Raw genomic sequence first — 17,586 nt, forward strand, 5'->3', positions numbered from 1 at the left:
CTTTCATCTCCTTGGTTAAATTCACTGCTAGGTATTTTATTCTTATTACTGCAATTGTAAATGGGATTGTTTTATTAATTTCTCTTTCTGCTAGCTCACTGCTAGCATGTATAATAGAAATGCAACAGATTTTTGTATACTGATTTTGTATCCTGCAACTTTACTGTATTTGTTTATTATTTCTAATAGTTTTTTAGTGTATTCTTTAGGCTTTTCTATATAAAAAATCACATCATCCACAAATAGTGACAATTTTACTTCTTCCTTTACAATTTAGATGCCTTTTATTTCTTTTTCTTGCCTATTTGCTCTGACTACGGCTTCCAATACTATGTTGAATAAGAGTGGTGAGAGGGGGCATCCTTGTCTTGTTCCTGATTTTAAAGGGATAGCTTTCAGTTTTTCATGGTTGACTATGATGTTAGCTGTGGGTTTGACATACGTGGTCTTTACTAATTTGTGGTATGTTTCTACTATACCCATTTTATTGACACTTTTTATCAAAAATGGATATTGAATCTTCTCAAATGCTTTTTCTACATCTATTGAGATGATCATATGGTTTTTATCCTTCATTTTGTTAATGTGGTGTACCATGTTGTTTGATTTGTGTATGTTGAATCATCCCTACATCCCTGGAATAAATCCCACTGATCATGGTGTATGATCCTTTTAATACATTGTAGCAGCTGGTTTGCTAATATTTTATTGAGGATTTTGGTGTCTATGTTCATCAGAGATATTGGCCTATAATTTTCTTTTTTGTGTGTTATCTTTGTCTGGTTTTGGTATCAGGGTGATGTTGGCCTCATAAAATGAGTTAGGAAGCGTTCCTTCCTCTTCAATTTTTTGGCAGACTTTGAGCATTAAATCTTCTTTGAATGTTTGGTAGAATGCACTGTGAAGCTGTCTGGTCCTTCTATTTCTTCATGATTCAGTCTTGGATGGGTGTATGCTTCTAAGAATTTGTCCATTTCTTCTAGGTTGTCCAATTTGTTCATAATATTCTCTTACAATCCTTTGTTTTTCTGTGGTATCCGTTGTTATTTCTCCTCTTTTATTTCTGATTTTATTTATCAGACCCTTCTCTCTTTTTTTCTTCGTGAGTCTAGATAAAGGTTTGTCAATTTTGTTTATCTTTTTAGAGATCCAGCTCTTATTTTCACTGATCTTGTCTACTGTCTTTCTAGTCTCTATTTCATTTATTTCCACTCTGATTGTTATTATTTCCTTCCTTCTATGGACTTTGTGCATCGTTTGTTCTTCTTTTTCTATTTCCTTTAGGTGTAAGGTTAGATTGTTTGAGATTTTTCTTGTTTCTTGAGGTAGGCCTGTATTGCTATAAAGTTCCCTCTTAGTACTGCTTTTGCTGCATCCCATAGATTTTTTTGGTATGTCATATTTTCATTTTCATTTGTCTTCAGGTAACTTTTAATTTTTTCTTTGATTTCTTTGTTGATCCAATAGCTCTTCAGTAGCATGCTGTCCAGTCTCCATATACGTGTCATTTTTCTACCTTTCTTCTTGTAGTTGACTTCTAGTTTCATACCATTGTGATTGGGAAAGATGCTTGATATGATTTCAATCTTTTTAAATTTATTGAGATTTGTTCTTTAGAAAGTTCCATGTGCACTTGAGAAGAATATGTATTCTGCTGCATTTGAATGTAATGTTCTGTATAGATATATCAAATCCATCTGGTTCTGCTGTTTCCTTGAATTTCTCTCCGGATGATCTATCCACTGACACAAGTGGGATGTTAAAGTCCCCGACTATTACTGTCTTGCTGTTAATTTCCATTTTCTTGGTAATTCCTTCACTTTGAGCCTATGTTTGTCTTTAGAGCTGAGCTCCTGGAGGCAGCATACAGTTGGGTCTTGTTTTTTTAACCCATCCAACCACTTTGTGTCTTTTGGTTGGTGAATTCAATCTATTTACATTTTAGGTGACAGATGAGGACTTAGCACTGCCAGTTTAGCTTTTGTTTTCTGGTTGCTCTATATATCCATTGTTTTGTTTTGTTTTGTTTTTTCCTTGTGTTTCTGTCTGCCATTTTGGTTTGGAGGTCTTCTGTTTTTCATAGTTTCCTCTTTTTTTATGTTTCATGCCTCTACTCTAGATTTATGTTTTGTGGTTGCCATGGGGTTTGTATGAAACCTCTCATAGATAAAATAGTCCTTTTTCTGTTGATAGGATCTTATCTTCATTTACCTATGTAGGTTCCATCCTTTTCCTCTTCCCCTTTTATATTTTTGTTGTCTCAAATTATCCTTTTTTATGTCGTGAGTTTGTTACTGAATTGAAGCAGCTATATTTGTTTTTTTCATCATTTTCCCCCTTTAACCTTTATGCTATAACAAAGTGTTTAAAAACCTGTTGTGATAAAGACTTGCAACTTTTGATTCTGTCTACTTATCGCCTTACTCAAAGTTTTGTGTACTTTTTGCCGTTTTGTTTCTGGTAGAAAAGCTCATTTCAACATTTCTTGTAAGGCTGGTCTAATGTTGATTAACTCTCTTGGCTTTTGGTTGTCTGGGAAAGTCTTTATTTCTCCTTCATATCTGAATGATAACTTTGCTGGATAGAGTATTCTCGACTGATGACTTTTACCTTTCAGTATTTTGAGAATGTCACACCACTTCCTCCTGGTCTGTAGAGTTTCTGCTGAGAAATCTGATGGCCCAATGAGGTAGCTTTGTGGGTTACCATCCCTTTTTCCTTAGCTGCCTTTAACATTCTTTCTTTGTCATTGACTTTTGACAATTTTAATACAATCTGTCTTAGAGAAGGTAATTAGGTGTTCTCTTGGCTTCATGAACTTGTATACCCAGTTTCTTCTCCAGGTTTGGGAAGTTCTCAGCTATTATTTAAATAAATGCTTTGCTCCCTTCTCCCTCTCTTCTCGTCTGGGATACTCATTACCTTAACGTTGCCCTTCCTAAAAGAGTTGGATAGCTCTCTAGAACTTCCTCATTTTTAAAATATCTTCTCTTTCCTGTCCTACTTGTACCATTTCAAGCTTGCTAATTCTCTCTTCCATATGGTCTGCTCTATTTCCAATGCTTTTAAATGCACTCTTCATCTCATTTATTGAGGTCTTCAGCTCAAGAATTTCTGTTTGGTTCTTTTTTAGAGTTTCACTCTTTTAGTTAAGTACTCCTTCTGTTCATTAATTTTATTCCTGAGCTCACTGAACTGCCTTTCTAAGTTTTCTTGCAGCTCACTGGGTTTCTTCACGACAGCTATATTGAATTCTCTATCAAATCGTAATATTCTGCGTCTTTAAGCTTGGTTTCTGGAAAATCATCATTTGCTTTTTGTGGTACTGTCACTGTGGTTCTTCATGGTGCTAGATGAGTTGTTCTTCTGCCGGTACATCTGAAGTAGGGACAGGTTAGAGATTAGAGGCCTTTCTTTTGTTTTCCAGTAGGTGGCACTATAGCATAGGTTTTTGGTTTCTTTTACCTGAGGCGCCTCTGGCTCTATTTGAGTCTGCCCTTTCCACCTTCCACCTCCCCTGTTAGAGGTGTGACTCCCTGCCCTCATTATCACACCTTGTGCCTCTGGAGTCGATGACACCTTCCTTCTCCCACTGTCACTGGTGTTGCTGCTTGGTGCATCTAGATGGTAGGTAGGCTCTGCCATCTCATCTGGGATCCCATGAATTGCAGGCTCCACTGCCATGGGGGGAGGGGAATGAGGAGAGTTGGGAGGCAAGCTGAGGTTGCTTGGGTGCCTCTGCTGCGTCTGGTATTGTAAGGTTCGTGGGGCTCTGCCACAGTGGACCTAGAGTTGTTGGCACCTCAGTGGCTGGAGGGACAGGGTCTCAGGCCCCACTGCCACTGTTTCCCAGTTACCCGTGGCCACAGGAGCTGCTGGGGCCAGGAGGCTAGAATCATGTGTACCTCCCTCCTCTGCCACTGTTGGGTTCTCTGGGGCTGCAGACTCAGTTGCTGTGGCTGGAGGGCTGGGTTTTGCAGGCACCACCTCTGCTGTTCCCTTGCTTTCACCTCCTCTATGTGTTTCAGTCCACCCACCTTTAGATGTACCAATATGTGGATTCTCCAGTGTGCTGGTGTGTTGAGCGGAAGTACCTTTGTTGTACTGTGGGTGTTTTACTGGTTGTAGATTGATGGGGTGAGACAAAGGTAGCTTTTCACTCTGCCATATTGCTGATGTCACTCCAATCACAAAATGTATTTCTTAAACAATAAAACTTGAAAATTGAAATTGCTCCTTGATTTATGGGCTGCAGAATGGATGCTGTGTTAGCAGGCATGAAAACAACATTAATCTCACTATACATCTCTATCAGAGTTCTTGGGTGACCAAGTGCATTGTCAATGAGTACTGACATTTTGAAAGGAATCTTTGTTTCTGAGCAGTAGATCTCAACCGTGGGCTTAAAATATGTAGTAAAACATGTTGTAAACAGATGTGGTGTCATCCAGGCTTTGTGGTTCCATTTACAGAGCACAGGCAAAATAGACTTAGCATAAATCTTAGGGCTCTAGGATTTTCAGAGTAGTAAGTTAGCACTGGCTTCAACTTAAAGTCACTAGCTGCATTAGCCCCTAATAAGAGAGTCAGCCTGTCCTTTGAAGCTTTGAAGCCAGGCATTGACTTCTCCTCTAGCTATGAAAGATGGCATCTTCTTCCAATATAAGGCTGTTTTGTCTACATCGAAATTCTGTTGTTTAGTGTAGCCACCATTAATGATCTTAGCTAGATCTTCTGGATAACTTGCTGCAGCTTCTACATCAGCATTTGTTGCTTCACCTTGCACTTTTCTGTTATGGAGACGGTTTCTTTCCCTAAACCTCATGAACCAATGTCTGCTAGCTTCAGACTTTTCTTCTGCAGCTTTTTCACCTCTTTCAGCCTTCTTAGAATTGAGGCAAGGTAGGGCCTTGCTCTGGATTAGGCTCTGGAAATATGGTGTCCAATTTGATCTCTGTAAACTACTAAAATTTTCTCCATATCAGCAATAAAGCTGTTTCACTTTCTTATTATTCATGTGTTCACTGGAGTAGCACTTTTAATTTCCTTCAAGAACTTTTCCTTTGCACAACTTTCACAACTTGGTTAACTCTTTGGCACAAGAGGCCTAGCTTTTGGCCTGTCTCAGCTTTTGACATGGCTTCCTCACTAAGCTTAATCATCTCTAGCTTCTGATTTAAAGTGAGAGATGTGTGACTCTTCCTTTCACTTGAACACTTAGAGACCATTGTAGGGTTATTGATCGGCTTAACTTCAATATTGGTCTCAGGGAATAGGGAGGCCCAAGGAGAAGAAAAGAGATGGTGGAATGGCCAGTTGGTGGAGCAGTCAGAACACACACAGCATTTATGGAATAAGTTCGCTGTCTTGTATAGGTGCAGTTCATGGTGCCCCAGAACGATTACAATAGTTAACATCAAAGATCACTGACCATAGATCACCATAACAAACACAATAATAATGAAAAAGTTTGAAATATTGCAAGAATTAGCAAAATGTGAGTATACAGAGACCTGAAGTGAATAAATGTTGTTGGAAAAATGGAACTGATAGACTTGTTCAACACAGGGTTGCCACAAAACTTCAATTTGTAAAAAACACAGTATCTGTGAAGCTCACTAAAATGAGATATGCCTGTAATGTCCTCTCTTTCTTGAATTTAATTACCTTTTAAATCCTACCTCCTTTACGAAGCCTACCAAACTTCTCTGGCAATGCAGTGCAAAGAGATACTTTTTTTTTTTTTTTTTTTTTGCGATACGCGGGCCTCTCACTATTGTGGCCTCTCCCGTTGCAGAGCACAGGCTCCGGACACGCAGGCTCAGAGGCCATGGCTCACGGGCCCAGCCGCTCCGCAGCATGTGGGATCTTCCCGGACCGGGGCATGAACCCATGTCCCCTGCATCGGCAGGCGGACTCTCAACCATTGCGCCACCAGGGAAGCCCAAAGAGATACTTTTGATATCATGAAGCCAGTGGTTTGAGTTTTGACTTCAGATTTGCCCCAAATCCATGACTCCTGGACTTGTTTGGTTCATTTTTGGTATCTTGTGAATATCAAAAAGATATTTCTAATATTTATACCACTTATTTTGATATTTGATCACATTCTACTATGTACCATTATTTAAATATTTTGTGTGCTAAGGTTTCTCTACCCAATTGGACTGTAGCTCCGTGAGGGCAAACACTAATGCTTAATTAGCAATAACACAGTAATTCAATGACTCAGGGGAAAAGTATCGACAGCTGAGCTTATTTACTCCTTTAAGCATCCATATGTTTTATTTTAACTACTATGGATAAAATATATTCTAAAATAGTCTTACTTTCTTAAACTGTACTTTTAAAAATCTCACACTATACCTAATAGTTTTACACATATCAAGGACTCCAAATAACTCGTTTTAGAAGAAATGTATTAAATAAATTCTGTATACCATGCATATGATATATGTGAAGACTAAAGAGCAAATGAGAGGTATTACTCATTTTAGAAAAGAAAAATGAATTTAATAACTGTCCTCTGCTTATGCTTCCATTTCAAAATGCCAATATGCCAGGAATTCTTCCTCAATAACAAGTCATTAATAATCAATAATAAATTAAATTAGGTTTGGATTTTATAAAACTTGAATTCCAGGGAGCTCCCTGGTGGCCTACAAGGTTAGGATTCCAGGCTTTCACTGCCGTGGCCCAGGTTCAATCCCTGGTTGGGGAATTGAGATCCCACAAGCCATATAGCATGGCCAAAAAACAAACAAACAAAAAAACAAAGCAAGCAAACAAAAATTGAATTCCATTTTGGGAAGAAAGGCTTGGCCAAATCTTGCAATCCTAACACTGCTGATGAACAAAAATATATTGCTTTGATTCCTGAAAATATTGAACTGAGAAGTCAAAATACCTGATAATAGGCAACTTTAAACAAATTTATTACTATGAAGTAAGTTATTCATTCAAGCAATGGTCCATGAGTATGACAAGAAAATGAGTGGAACGTTATTATTACTTCTTAGGAATTAATAATTTGTGATAATATAAACAGCAGGCATGAGACAATATACTATTTGACTATAATACACTAATATACGAAATTAAGTTACATTTTACCTGTTACCTAGTTTAAGCGATAAGCTCTTTCTACAAGTCTAATGTCAAAACCATTTTTATATATACTACTTCTTAGAGAATGGGCTGGAAGGAAACATTCCACAGGCAATTAAATACAACCATTAAATGTACTAGATTTAGGGTCTTCTGGAATTCTAGGGAAGGGGACTCAGAGGATGAGGGTCCAGAATTGGAAGGACACAATTTTCATTGTATATTCTTGGTACTACTGAATTTTAAAAAATGCATATATTACTTATTCCATTAAAATAGTTATTATTTAAAGGGAAGGAAAAATTGTACAAAGAAAAAATTTATATCTCATCTAAGGTGATAATCATAAAGCAGAAAACATCCTACATATGCTAAGATCTGTGATAGTAGTTCAATATCAACAGAGTCACCTTGATATATTTAATCAGCAAACATGCAGTTCTCACTCTCACCTTCCAAAGTGAAGGACTATATACCGAATGAGATCACCCTGCTTCTCCATTTTGTTGTCTGTGACCATGGGCATCAATTTGTCATAGTACTTGGCAAGGTAGAAATGCCCATCCTCCCACTCTGGCAGGAACAATGTCACATCCTGTAAAAGATAACAGAGAATATCCACTTAATAAAACCCCCCACTATGATGGGAAGTAAAGTATAAATAGATAATTAGGGATCAAAATTATGAGACCAACATCTTGGCAGAGCAAAGTCAAAGGCAGACTGACTCTGGTGTAAATAAGGAATAGCTACTTTCTTACAAAGGTTTTCTCAGGATAGCTGGTGGGTTCTGGTGGGTTGCCCGCCGATCAACATGTCATGCTAATTTGCTATATAGGGAAAAACACTCCACTTACATTGCCACTTTATATGATACATCAAAATAATTTTCAGATGGATTAAGGCATTTCATGTATGTGTGTACAGGTATATTTTTATTGTTTTAAAGAAAAACCTCAGAGAAAGAAGAATATCAAATCTCTGAAGAGGACAAGACTTTAAAGGCATTCAAATATGGTTTAAAAAAGAAATCACATATCTTATTTTTCTCTAAGATCTACAAGTTATTGCCTTCTCTCTCAACTCCTTCATAATCAGGCTTCTGAAAAGAATTCTCCAACTCACCGTCATTCCTCAAACCATTTCTTTTTGGTTCAGTAGACACCACTCCACTAAAGTAGCAACTTAAACAGACATACTTTCCAATTCTGATCTCACGTGAGTGACCTCTCTTCAGCATGTTTCTGTTGTCCGTGGCATCTCTTCTTTGAATCACTTTCTTCCTTTTGCTTCTGTGAGGCCACGATCTTCCAAGTTTTCTCCTACCTTTCTGGCCACTCCTACTCAGTCACCTTTGTCATTTCCTCTCCCTTTCCCTTATATTTGTATATTGTGTGTGCTTTATTAATTTTTAATTATATTATTTGAAATGTGATGGAAAATACATAGAACAGCTGAGTAAAAAAAAAAATTTTTAATAAAGCTCGATTCTTAATTCAAGCAAATTTGAGAACACAGTTTAGACCAGGAACCTTAAAATGAGATCTTAAGTTTCCTCCAAATCTAATCCTAAAACCTTACAGATACAAACCTGCTTGTGGATAGAGGACAGAATGACATGATTAGATGTACGGAACAGATGCTGGATTCATGTGCCTAAAACCGGCCACTGGGACGAGGCTCCCAGTGTGCTTTTCCCATCTAGTCACAGGAGAAGCAAAGGGAATGAAGGAAAATGCTAATTAAGATTGCTTCTAAAAAGATATTTTCAATCTGGTTTCATCATCTTTCTATCTCCCTTACTTTCCTTTCCTCCTCCCTCCCTCTCTCCTTCCTTCCTGGTTTAAGTTAAAATTTTAGTTTGGAAAATAAAATTGACATACAGAAAGATAAATCTTATATGCAAAGCTTGCTCATTATCACAAAGTGATCACACCTATATAAGAACTCCAGCAACACGGGCCTCCCCCTTCGCCCTCCCAAACACTACTCCCTTTGTTTTCCTCCCAAATAATCACTACTACAGATTAAATATTTGTGTGCTGTCCCCCCTCCCCCCGTGCCCAATTCATATGTTGAAGCCTAATCCCCAATGTGATGGTATGTGGAGGTGCGGCCTTTGGGAAGTGATTAGGTCACAAGTGTGGAACCCTCATGAATAAGATTGGTGCCCTTATAAAAGAGGCCCCAGGGACCTCCCTTGCCTCTTCTGCCATGTGAGGTTATAAGGAGAAGATGGCTGTCTATGTAAACAGGGCCTCACCAGACTGAATCTGCTAGCACCTTAATTCTGGACTTCCCAGCCTCCAGAACTGTGAGAAATAAATGGTGCTTAAGCCACCCAGTATACGGTATGTTTGTTATAGCAGTGCAAATGGACTAAAAACAACCACTGTCTCCATTTCTGATACAATAGTTTTGTTTTGCTCATTTCTGAACTTTATATAAATGGAATCATACTACATGTGTGATTTTTTCATATGACTTTTTTCCTTCAACATTAAGTTTGGGAGAACCATTCAAGTTGTTGGATGTAACTTTGGTTTGTTGGTTTTCACTGCTATACATACAGTATTCCATTATAGGGATATGTTATAATTCGTTTATCCATTCTATAATTGATTGACATTTCTACTTCCAGGTTAAAATCTACAAATAACGTTGGTATAAACATTTTTGTACATGTTCTATGGAGACATGTTGAGCATTGGTAAAGTGGCTGTCACAGTATTATCACCTTTAGGAGAAAACACCAAACTCTTTTCCAAAATGATTGTAATAACTTATACTTCCAGCAGCACTGTATGAGCGTCTAAATGCTCTATAGCCTTGCTAACACTTGAAAATATCAATCTTTTAAATTTTAACCACTCTTGTAGGTATATAGTGTTAGCTCATAATACTTTTCCTTAAACTGAACAGCAGTTGATTTATAATATTGTATTAGTTTCATCATAATACTTTTAAAATTTGCATCTATTCCTGTCTACTACAGTGAACATATTTTCTTTTTTCTTTTTTCGGGTCATTTATATATATCCTTCTGTTAAGTCTTCTATTCAATTTTAAAACTGAGTTGTCTGTATTTTCCTTATTGACTTTTAAGAGTTCTTCTTATATTCTGGATATAAGCCTCACCATTTATGTATTGCAAATATCTTGTAATCTATTGCTTACCTTTATATTCTTTTAAAAAATATTTATTAATAAATATATATTTTTATTTTTTAAGTAAAAAATAAAAGCTGACGTACAATATCATGTTAGTTTCAGGTGTACTACATAATGATTTGACATTTGCATACACTATAAAATGATCACCATGATAAGTCTAGTAACCACCTGTCCCCATACAAAGTTATTACAATATTATTGACCATATTCTTTATGCTGTATGTCTCCATGACTTATTTATTATATAACAGAAAGTTTATACCTCTTAATCCCCTTCATCTATTCCCCCCCACCCACCTCCCATCTTTCTTGCCTTTACATTCTCAATGGTATCTTTTGATGAACAGAAATTCATAATTTTAAGTTAGTCAAATTTATTAATCGTTTCTTTTATAGTTATTGTTTTTGATCTGTTTAAGATGTCCTGAGCTACCTCTAGGTTTGAAGATACTCTCCTATATTCTATTTTGGGACCTTTATTATTTTGCCTTTCACATTTAGATCTACAATCTACCTGAAGTTTATTTTTGTTTATGTTGTAAAGAAGGGATCAAGTTTGATTTCTCCTCCCATAAGCTATCCAAATAACACAACAATGTTTATGGAAAAGATTATTCTCACAACTCTACAATACCACCTAGAATCTGTTTCTGGGTTCTCTCTTCTGTTCTTTTGGTTATTTGCCTAGCCTTACATGAACACAACATCACCTTAATTTCTATACCTTTATAATAAGTCTTGAAACACCTCCTGGTTATTCTCAGTTTGCCCCTCTAAAATATACTTGTCACACTCCACTCTTTTCTGCTCTATAACCCAAAAGATTGACATTGTTGATTTCTATCAGTGGGCCTATTTGCCTTCTGGAAATTGTTCTTCTTATAGTTCCCCCATGATTGTTCTTTCCTTAGCGGCTGTTTCCAGCTGGGCCTCATAGAATTTTGAGTTATGCATGTGTATTGTGGTATTCAGTCAAAGACTCAGTGGTGATTCTAATGCAGATCTACAACTTTTTGTCTAACTCCTCTTTCCTGGTTAGTCTGCTTCACAATTCTAGCCATCCACTCTTATTTTATTATTTTGTATCTTCTGTATTCTATGTTTAAAAATTTTTTCAGTTCCTTTTCTAACTCCTTGAGATGGATTCTTAGCTTATTAATTTTGAGCCTTTATTTTCTTCTAACATATGTAAATAATATTTCAAATTCCCTGTAAGAATGGCTTTAGCCGAATCCAAGTTTTGCTATGTCATATTTTTATTATCATTCAGTTCAAAGTAGTTTTCAATTTCCATTGCCATTTTTTCTTTGACCCATGGGTTACTGAGAAGTATCTCTTTTCTAACACCATCTATGTAAGGCTTAATACATAGTAAGGAAGGTATATACTGTGTTTGTTCAAAAATTTTAAGGCCAGGCTGTGGTTAACTTTGGGAAGGAGGATGAAAGGGTGAGTTCTAGAGCCTTAAGAACATTCTACTTCTTGACATGGGTGGCGGTTTCATGACTAAATTTATTTTGTGATAATTCTTCCAACTATATACTTATGTTATATATTCACTAAAAAGTCAAAAAAGCTTCCTGGCTATTTTTATACATGTGCTCTTCCCATATGGACCTTAAAATAATTTTATCTATTTTCAAAAACAACAAAAAAAGTGAGTTTCTAACTGAAATTGCATTATACATTCACTTACCTTATATTTTTTCATAACTGCATTGCTTTCAAAGTTAGCTGTTTCTTCCATAAAACGGCCCACTAGTAGCATAGCTCGTCCATGGATTAACATGTTCTTACTTTCGGTTGGGGCTTTATTTTCAGGAAAACATAACTCAACACCCTTCTGAAGAACAATTAGTGCCTGGTGAACATCACCCTGAAAGAAAAAAGGCAACAACAAGCCTTTTAATTTAAGAACATATTTCCATTTTCTGAAAAGCAAATAAAATTGTTAGAATTTAAAGTTCATAAGATATTTTATGTATAAATCTATTTGTAATTTCATGTTCATCTCTCATTTTCCTCCTATGAAAGTAAAATCCTAAAAAGGAATCATTGCTTCATTTCCTATAGAACTCCTGTATTCATTCATTCACTTGTTTTTTACAGTCAGTCAAAGTGCAGGGAACTGAAGATATATGTAGATGATTAGGGATAAACAAACATAAATATGACAAAATCTCTGGCTTAAAAAAGTTCACAGCCAAGTGAGGAAATAAACTATAAAACAACAACACAATGTGCTGAGTGTTATTAACAGAAGAATATACATGCATATTATGTAGGAAAGAGAAGACAGTCTGCTAAATCTACCTGAAGATATAGGAAAAAAATGGAGTTGAGCAGTGGTCAGGCAAAGTAATCACATGAGGAAAATCTAAATTAGGTCTTAAAAAATGAGTAAAAATTTTCCTGGCAAAGAATTCAGTGAAGGACCCTCTTGGTAGAAGGAATAATAATTTTAGTTGAGAAAGAGGCAAGTAGTCTGGTTTTAGCTGAAGATTAAAGGGTTTGTGAGACAAAGGGTTTGTGAATACTAAAGGGTTTGTGACAACCGAACCTGAAGAGGTAGGCTGAGACTCGATGAGAAAGGGTCTTGTGTACTTTCTAAAGTTCTGACTTAATCCTAAAGCCATGAAGAATACTTCAAAGGATTTTAACTGGGGGAGTGACATGATTCAGTGTGCATTTTAGAAAGATGACAGACCGCAGTAATGAACACCAAGAAATGGTGAGACCTCAAAAAAAACTGTTAATATTGCCAGAGGGTGTAAATGCTAAGGGCATGAAGGAAAGCAGCAAAGATAAATAAGAGGGAGAGGATTCAAAAGATATTTCTAAGGTCAATTTAGTCTCCAACTTGATGTGGAAAGTGAGGGAGAGGAAGAAGTTCAAGATGATGCCCAGATTACTGTCATAAATGAGAGGATGTGATAGAGTTCTACTCAGAAAAATAAGGAATATGGGAGGAGAAACAGTGAATTTTACATGATGAATTGCATTTTGAGCATACTGAATTTAAGGTACTACAATACATACATGTTCTAGCACTAGCTCTGAAAATGATGTGACTAATGCAGGCTGAATTATTACTTTCATCTCCCATCCAGGAAACATCTCCCCTGTCCTTTCTTAGCCACCATAAAAGTTGGTTTAATCACAGATGGCACCAACTATAGTTGCTAACCGTCAATTTCAGAACATGCTATGTCTACTACTAATTCTAGACTGGTGGCAAGCATGAGGAGATATGAAAGTAAGAGTCCTTTAAATCTGCGGCATGAGCTTTTCAGGGAGTTTGTATATTTTAAAAGCCCCCTTCTTATAACTGTAGCTTTAATCTGAGGATTGCTGAGGACGTTTGTTCTGAAGCTAAGCCCTTTCTGACAGGCTAGATTAGAAGTGGATCTTTACAGCAACAGTGGCAAGTCTACACAAAACTAATCATCTGCCAAGAATGTAATAAGGACAGTGTTATGTTCACCTAAACATTTCTTGAGTGCACTCATGTATAATATATATATAGAAGGTAAAAACAAAGTAAAAATTGGTCATTTCCCTCAAGAAAAAAACGGAAGACAGATGAAAACAGAAAGAACTGCACTTTCAGTCTTGAAATGGGAAAATATTTGGGGACTTCAGGATAGAAGGAAGTTTATTCCAGATGATGGTAGATAAATGATGCAGAAAGGTGACAGAAAAAGAAGGTTCTGAATTTAGATTAGGGATCTAATCTCTGTCATGCCTTTGTAGGAAGTACCTATGATGGAAGTATGTACGATGACACCCCCTTGGCCATTACCTTGGACCACAGCCACTTTGCCCTTTCCACATACAGTTCAGCAAGTCGTGATTCTCCAGCATTAAGGAGAGCATTGTAGGCTGTCTGGTGGTGACCAGCCTTTCGAGCTACTCTGGCACTCTGTAGCCAGCATTCTCCAACCATTTCTTTGTAATCTGGTCTAAAGGAATGTGACAAAACGGGGGGGGGAAAGAGCATTTTTAAGCATATCCAACAGCTTAATTAAAATATCTCTTCCCAACATGGAACCTTCTCAATATATCTTTTCAAAGGAATCAAAGAATATTTATTTGTTAAAAAACTAATTTTAATTTTCTTAGAGTTCTCCATTGTTATCAATTACAAGCCTATGAAGACCTTACTATTGACTTATATCTGTACCTCCCCCAGATACATTTTCAACATTAAAAAAATGATATATTGCACATAAAAGTAATTTTTAAGTTCTAGGCTCATTTTACCTATATAGTGTAGACTTGACAACTGACAATAGAAAAATACAGATTCAGAGAGAAAATTAGGAAAGATAAATACTCCCAAGTAATATGCAAATATAATACTAAATTCACAATAACTGACATGCAAAAAAAAAGTGTGTAAAACCTTTTGTTGAGGCTTAATAAAGCTCTCCGGAGAGCCAGTATGGGCTCCTTTGCTCTGTAGGAATTCTGGGTCATTTCCAGTCGAGCTACCCAATTTAGTGAATCTTCTTGAGTACTGTCACCTGGAGACTGGTGAAAAACTGGTTTGACGCTATGCTCCAACTCACACAACATGTGCAATCTGAAGACAGATAGAGCCTATGTTAATATGTTATCATAGTCAGCCATATTAATCTGACATATAAAGCATGTACTTTAAATTAACCATGAAGAATATGAAATGTGCAGTTTTCTTTGGAAGAACTTTAACCAATATATATTCTTGGTATATAAACAGTAACATTTATAACTTTTCAAATTGGGTATAAACACTAATTTATGTTGATTTGAATAGTCGGTGCTTTGCTATGATCCCTAGACCCCTCTAATTAAATTGGAGAAGGGTATATAAAACTAAATTCAAATGTATGAAAGCCAGACTTTACCACCTGCATAAAGATAAAAGAAAATATAAATCAATGTAAATATTTGTATATATTGCTGGTGCTATTGTAAGAGGACCTGGCATAGTAGATGCCAGTCAAAAATTGTGAAATGAATGCGATTTTAATTTTTTTTTTCCTAAGGCAGATGGAAACATTTGTGATACGTTCAAATTAGCTTTTTCCCATGTCTATAACCCAGTGTTCAAGCATGCAGTTGAATAGCTACATAACTGAATTAATCCCAGTGGTCCAATCTCTGGTTTCATTAAGCTGTTACCAAAGGGGCTGATACAAAATATAATTTTAAAAATAGCATATATTTCTTTTTAATTTACTGTTGTTCAATTACAACATATGTTTTATTCTTTTCTTCAGGTAAATTAACAGACCTAAAATGTTTTCCATCATTTTCTTCCTTACCTCTAAAAATTAATATTACTTGTAATATTAATATTACTTGTGAGTAATGTAATACCTACATTTGAGGGGGGAGTGGGAAATGTCAAATGCATTTCTCAAAGAGAAAAGGAAAGGGAACCAACAAGTACTGAGCACCAATGTGCCAGGCAGAGTAGACGTCTAGTTATTTAGGTTATATAGAAAATAAACTATGACATTACAACAAGACAAATGTAAGATATTTTTGCTATTTTTTAGAAGTCTCATAATTGCCTCTCTAATTAAAAGGATGTATGTTAGAATATTTTTAGAAAACTATAGATAGGGTGATTGTGAGGTAAAACAATGAAAAGAGCCATTTTGTGAGCTCTGCGTAACACCAAACCCACTATCATTTATTTAGCGAGCACAAAATTCCAAGCCTGTCATATGACACCTACAGACCAGGAATATAAAAATGGAAACCTCAAAATACCTCACAATATATTCATATCCTCGTTGGTAAGAGCCTCTTTCAAAGCTTGCAGCTGAAAGAGGTACAATTTGTTCTGCTCTCACTAGTTTCAGTGTGTCATAAAAAGCTGTGATATCTTTTTTTTTAGCTGATAATAATAACTGTCCCAGTCTGACACTCCATGTTGTAGATTTCCCATCTGAAAAACAAATGAAGAGTCAAGGCATGCCATGATAGCTGGATCCCAGAACAAGCTTTATTTCATTTGATAAAATGGTCAAAAGAAATCTGGAACAGATGGTTTCATTCCACTTTGAACTTAAACAAGGCAATCATAAAACAAGCTGAGAGATTAATTACGAATGTTGCTTAGCTACTTAAGTCTAAATATTTATGGCATATTAAAACTGCTTATATTTTAATAAGTAATTTTACCTGCTGCCAAATAGTTTTCTACCAAATCCCACTGTGACAATTTCCAAGCTGCTTCCACTCTGTATGTGTTTAATTCATCTGTCCATTCAGACCTGTTAAAAGAAATCCGTATCATTTAAACATTTATTTAAAGTGGCATTTAGAGATTTTTTCAATGGTTTAGATACTCTATTTATTGTAGTTATTTATTGCTCTATTCATTGTATTGTATTTTGCATGTAGGTACAAAATAATTATCTCTATCCAAAACAATCCCCCAAATTGTAATGTTTCCAGTCCCCCAAAACATTTTTTTCAATAATTACTTCTGATACAGCCATTTAAAAATGCTGTTTTTGGGGCTTCCCTGGTGGCGCAGAGGTTGAGAGTCCGCCTGCTGATGCAGGGGACACGGGTTCGTGCCCCGGTCTGGGAGGATCCCACATGCCGCGGAGCGGCTGGGCCCGTGAGCCATGGCCGCTGAGCCTGCGCGTCCGGAGCCTGTGCTCCGCAACGGGAGAGGCCACAACAGTGAGAGGCCCGCGTACCACAAAAAAAAAAAAAAAAAAAAAAAAAAAAAAAAATGCTGTTTTTTTGGACAAATTTGCCATATATTAGAGCAGAATTAATGTCTGGATAATTACAAAGAGCAGTTGTAAAATGAGCTGCATGCTTAACTTGAACAAAGAGCAGGGAGAAAAAAGAGCCAACTGAACATACATGCATTCAGAGGTAAGCAAATCTAATAACTTGGTATTTTGAATTAAATTTAAGACAAAAAACATAGAAGCTGGTGGGGTAGGTTGAGCACTGGGGTACATAGGACACTCAATAATAAAGGCATAACAATGTTACAAATTATGTGTGAATAGTATGACAAAGGATACAAAATTAGCTACCTAAAATACATAACTATTCTGAAATTATTTTCAGTTACTTTAAAATTGGGGTTTTTAAAAGCAGCATTATATAGGTAATTATTTTTTCTAAGTATCCTACTTATGTGACACTAAGATGGCTAGTGATGTTTAGATCATGACTGTATAGAAGAAGCTATACTTCCCCATGTTTCTTCTTTATTAAATCATATAATTTGAATACCTGCTATATGCTAAACCCTCAGCTAGGCACATTTTTCTATTTAATTAC

The 17,586-nt window shown here is 36.2% G+C and overlaps 1 protein-coding gene across 2 annotated transcripts in view; it reads right to left on the reverse strand.

Moving 5' to 3' along the window:
- Positions 1-17,586, reverse strand: part of ATR (ATR checkpoint kinase) — a gene marked incomplete at its 5' end in the record, with an annotated part of 101,431 nt that overhangs the window by 21,374 nt on the left and 62,471 nt on the right. For both annotated transcript variants that reach the window (XM_079705381.1, XM_079705380.1), the window contains 6 exons: positions 7,560-7,702; positions 11,978-12,157; positions 14,084-14,243; positions 14,687-14,866; positions 16,045-16,222; positions 16,459-16,550. In XM_079705381.1, coding sequence (XP_079561507.1) covers positions 7,560-7,702; positions 11,978-12,157; positions 14,084-14,243; positions 14,687-14,866; positions 16,045-16,222; positions 16,459-16,550 — 933 coding nt within the window. The remainder of the gene's footprint in view (positions 1-7,559; positions 7,703-11,977; positions 12,158-14,083; positions 14,244-14,686; positions 14,867-16,044; positions 16,223-16,458; positions 16,551-17,586) is intronic.

The sequence above is a fragment of the Hyperoodon ampullatus genome, assembly GCF_949752795.1.
Source record: "Hyperoodon ampullatus genome assembly, chromosome: 5".
Classification (NCBI taxonomy): Eukaryota; Metazoa; Chordata; class Mammalia; order Artiodactyla; family Ziphiidae; genus Hyperoodon; species Hyperoodon ampullatus.